This window comes from Quercus lobata, chromosome 7 (genome assembly GCF_001633185.2).
Source record: "Quercus lobata isolate SW786 chromosome 7, ValleyOak3.0 Primary Assembly, whole genome shotgun sequence".
NCBI lineage: Eukaryota > Viridiplantae > Streptophyta > Magnoliopsida > Fagales > Fagaceae > Quercus > Quercus lobata.
In genome coordinates this window covers 40,014,910-40,018,434 of record NC_044910.1, presented here as the reverse complement: position 1 = coordinate 40,018,434, position 3,525 = coordinate 40,014,910, and the positions used below count along the sequence as shown (strand labels likewise).

At 39.5% G+C, this 3,525-nt stretch overlaps 1 protein-coding gene across 2 annotated transcripts; it reads left to right on the top strand.

Annotated features, from left to right (window-relative positions):
* The first annotated feature begins 315 nt into the window (after positions 1–315).
* On the top strand, positions 316–3,370 carry LOC115953466 (growth-regulating factor 3). Of its 2 annotated transcripts, none has more exons than XM_031071114.1 (4): positions 316–1,151; positions 1,387–1,494; positions 1,900–2,227; positions 2,770–3,370. In XM_031071114.1, exons 1-4 carry the CDS (start codon positions 905–907, stop codon positions 3,218–3,220), a joined length of 1,134 nt encoding a protein of 377 aa, XP_030926974.1. In that variant the 5' UTR covers positions 316–904; the 3' UTR covers positions 3,221–3,370. The 2 variants fall into 2 exon arrangements, with proteins under 2 accessions (XP_030926974.1, XP_030926973.1); XM_031071113.1 differs by having other exon boundaries at positions 318–1,151; positions 1,309–1,494.
* Positions 3,371–3,525: the final 155 nt, after the last annotated feature.

Here is a 3,525-nt window from a genome sequence, read left to right as displayed (position 1 = left end):
TTATAACACAAATTTCCTTTTATATCTTCGTACGTTTTGTTTAGGAAAAGTTAAAAAAAAGACCGTATATAAATGCAAAGATGCTATTCCAATATTCATACACACGTCATTCTCCAAAAAAAAAAAAAAAAAAATTTCATACACACGTAGAATACATACACATCTCGATAAGAGAGCCATACTTTTAGTTTCCCTAGAAACTGAAAAGACAATGATAAAGCCTGGGCTCGGCTGCAGTATGGAACTGCATTTTCGGCTCAGTTTCTCTCTCTCTCTCTCTCTCTCTCTCTCTCTCCATCTATATATGTGTATCATTCTCAAAACTGTTCCATGTCTCTGCCCCTGGTATGGTTAACATTCACATTACCTGTATAAACAGAAAAGTGTAAGACAAATAAAAATAGTATTTAGGCTCTTTTCCTCTCATAAACCCAAGCTCCTGCTTTTCTTTTCTCTCTGGTCTAGTCCTATTTCCAAAGCAAAGCACAGGGACATAAGGACTGCAGCTTCTTTCTTTGCACTCTCTCTCTAGGCTATCTACTACTTGTTCCAGTTTTTTTTTTTTAAATTATTTTTTGTAGGTCTCTTTTTTCTCTCAACTGTCCTGTCTGACTGTCTTTATCTCAAGTGCCCTAGGCTTCTCCACTGGTCTTAAACAAACTTTGCAGGCTTTACAAGCCTCACCACACATTATACACAATCGCTCTCTCTCTCTGAGGTATCTGCCAAAGATATAAAAGAACCCACAGAAGTCACTGCAAAAGCTTTCACAAACTTTCTCTCTTAAGTCTTAACATACCCAACACACCAAACAAAGCTATTAAACCCAACCAACCATCCCAAAAGCAACCCAAACTCAACACCCCACTCTCTCTCTCTCTCTCTCTCTCTCTCTCTCTCTCTCATGGACTTCCATCTGAAGCAATGGAGAAACCATCAGCATGAGTCAGAACAACAACAACAACATTCCGTAAAGATACCAAAACTTCTCCTTGAGCCCCATCAACAACAACAACAACAACAACAACAGCAGCAGCCACAAATACAAGCATCTGCCTCTGCTCTCCCTTTGTTTGTACCTGAACCCAACAGCAAAATCAGCTCTTTGTCAGCTTATCCTGATTCAACATTAGCTACTACCAGATTTCCCAGTAAGTTAGTCCTCTTTTCCTCTTTATTGTGTGATAGAAACAAACTCAGTAAGCTTAAGTTGTTGGAAGTGAAAGTCTTTAACAACCTTTCCTCTTTTAGTTTTGATGAGCTTTGATCCTTATCTTTTCTGTCTTTTTTATTTTTTGTGTCTGCTAGGAATGAGTAGCTATTTCAGTTTGGCCCAGTGGCAGGAGCTTGAACTACAGGCTTTGATATATAGGTACATGTTGGCAGGTACTGCTGTTCCTCCTGAGCTTCTTCAGCCCATCAAGAAAAGTCTTCATATTTCACCTTACTTCCTCCATCACCCACTTCAACATTATCCACATTTTCAGCCTGCTTGTAAGTTCTCATTCCTCATAAAAAAAGATTTACCTTTTAATTATCTGTAACTTTTTTTTTTTTTTTGTGTAAATAAATTTGATCCCACTCGAGTGCATTTAAACTTAAATCTTTTTCTTGAGTACTAGATCTTGCTCATTTCATTCATTACATGTTTCAAACTTTTAATGTGACACAAAGTACTTTTTTAAACTCAAGTACTTTCTGATTTTGTTAAATCATTCTATTCTATGATGACTTACATATGTCTGATTTATTAATGAACTTTACACATGCCTAAGATTCTTTATAATTTGTTTTACTTGGTTAGTGTTCAAAGGCCATTGTTTTTTGCTATTGCATTAAAATACTTGAACTGAGCTGAGCCTGAGCTTGAACTAATTAATGAACATGTTGTTGTGTCAGTGTTTCAATCTGGGTATTGGGGAAGAGGTGCCATGGATCCAGAGCCAGGGCGTTGCCGGAGGACGGACGGAAAGAAATGGAGGTGCTCGAGGGACGTGGTGGCCGGCCAGAAGTACTGTGAGCGCCATGTGCACCGTGGACGAAACCGTTCAAGAAAGCCTGTGGAAATCCCCACACCCATGACCTCTGTTACTTCTTCTACTGCTACTACTACTACTATTGCTGGTTGTGGTGGGACTTTCAAAGCCACCACAACAGTGGCTAGTGGGACTCCTTTTGCTCTTTCAGGCCCATCTCCTTCCATTGATCTGCTTCACCTTAATCAAAGGTAATCCATCATCAAATCTTGTGTGTTTCAACTTTTGGGTTTGATTAGTACTGTAAACTGTTCAACTTAGTTTATGGATTGGATCATTATTGTTAAACGGAGAAATGAAATTGGTATTAAGCATGTGCCATATAATTAATGACTATTACAATTTTAAGTACATATAATATGCTTGCCCCTCCAAAAAAGAAGTGAAAAAAGAAACTAACGGCATCAAATCAAAATAGTTCGATTTTGTTGGGACTTTTTTCTTTTTAAGATTTTCTTTCGATGTTATTGAAAGAAATGCGACCTTGGATTTGGTCGGATCTAAATGGAATATGTGTAGGCATGTGACACCTCCTCGGGAGGGACCCCCTCAATGAAGGCCTGGCTGATGTGTTTCAGATGTGGGAAAGGACTAGATTCCGTGCAAACCAACCCCAACCTTTGCTTTTGAACCCGAATACGTGGTTTTTCTGTTTATGCTGTTCAAAGCTTTTTCTTTATGTTGTTCTTTGCTTGATTTTTGTTGTTGTATCATGTTCTTTTGTCCCTTGTAGTTCCATAGGGTCCAAAACTGAGAACAAGAGTGGTCTCTTCGAATCCCAACATGAGGTATCCGCAGATGGTAAATCTGATGGCCATGTTCTGCGCCATTTTTTCGATGACTGGCCTCGATCACTTCAAGAATCTGATAATGCCGGAAGCAATTCTAGCCCCATGAATTCTGCCACTTGCCTCTCAATTTCAATGCCTGGAAATTCATCGTCGGATGTGTCGTTAAAATTGTCCACGGGCATCGGAGAAGAGCCTGGCTCCAGGGATAGCAATGCAGAGACGGAGCAACTACAATTGAATTGGGCTTCTGGGTGGGCAACAAATCATGTTTCTTCAATGGGGGGCCCGCTAGCGGAGGCATTGAGGTCTTCAACCTCAAATTCATCACCAACGAGTGTTCTTCATCAGTTGCCCCGTGGTTCTGCCTCTGAGACTAGCTTTGTCAGCACTTGAATTTTGCTGGGATTTTGAAAAATTAAATAATGTGGTTCTGTTTCCGCAAATTTCATTTCCTTTCTCGTGGTTTTTTCTGGACAGTTTAACATCCTTCTCATAATCAACTCAAGTATAAATTGCATGGACTTTCTTGTTTGAATGTTTAAACCAGAACAAAAACGCTGAAGGCGTATCATCTCTACCATCAACGCCGAATTTTAAGAAATTGAATGAGTTGGATCATGAGCACGCAATTAATACTTTGGCGCACATCTAAGATTATAGTAACTGGCAGGCAATAAATACCCTAGCAGACTAGGACA

What these genes read in the sequence shown, in the direction of transcription:
- LOC115953466 (XM_031071113.1), top strand. Translation starts at nt 905, where the DNA reads ATGGACTTCCATCTGAAGCAATGGAGAAACCATCAGCATGAGTCAGAA. An exon ending in TCCACATTTTCAGCCTGCTT is followed by an intron (nt 1,495 to 1,899) that starts GTAAGTTCTCAT and finishes TTGTTGTGTCAG; the next exon opens with TGTTTCAATCTGGGTATTGG. An exon ending in CTGCTTCACCTTAATCAAAG is followed by an intron (nt 2,228 to 2,769) that starts GTAATCCATCAT and finishes TGTCCCTTGTAG; the next exon opens with TTCCATAGGGTCCAAAACTG.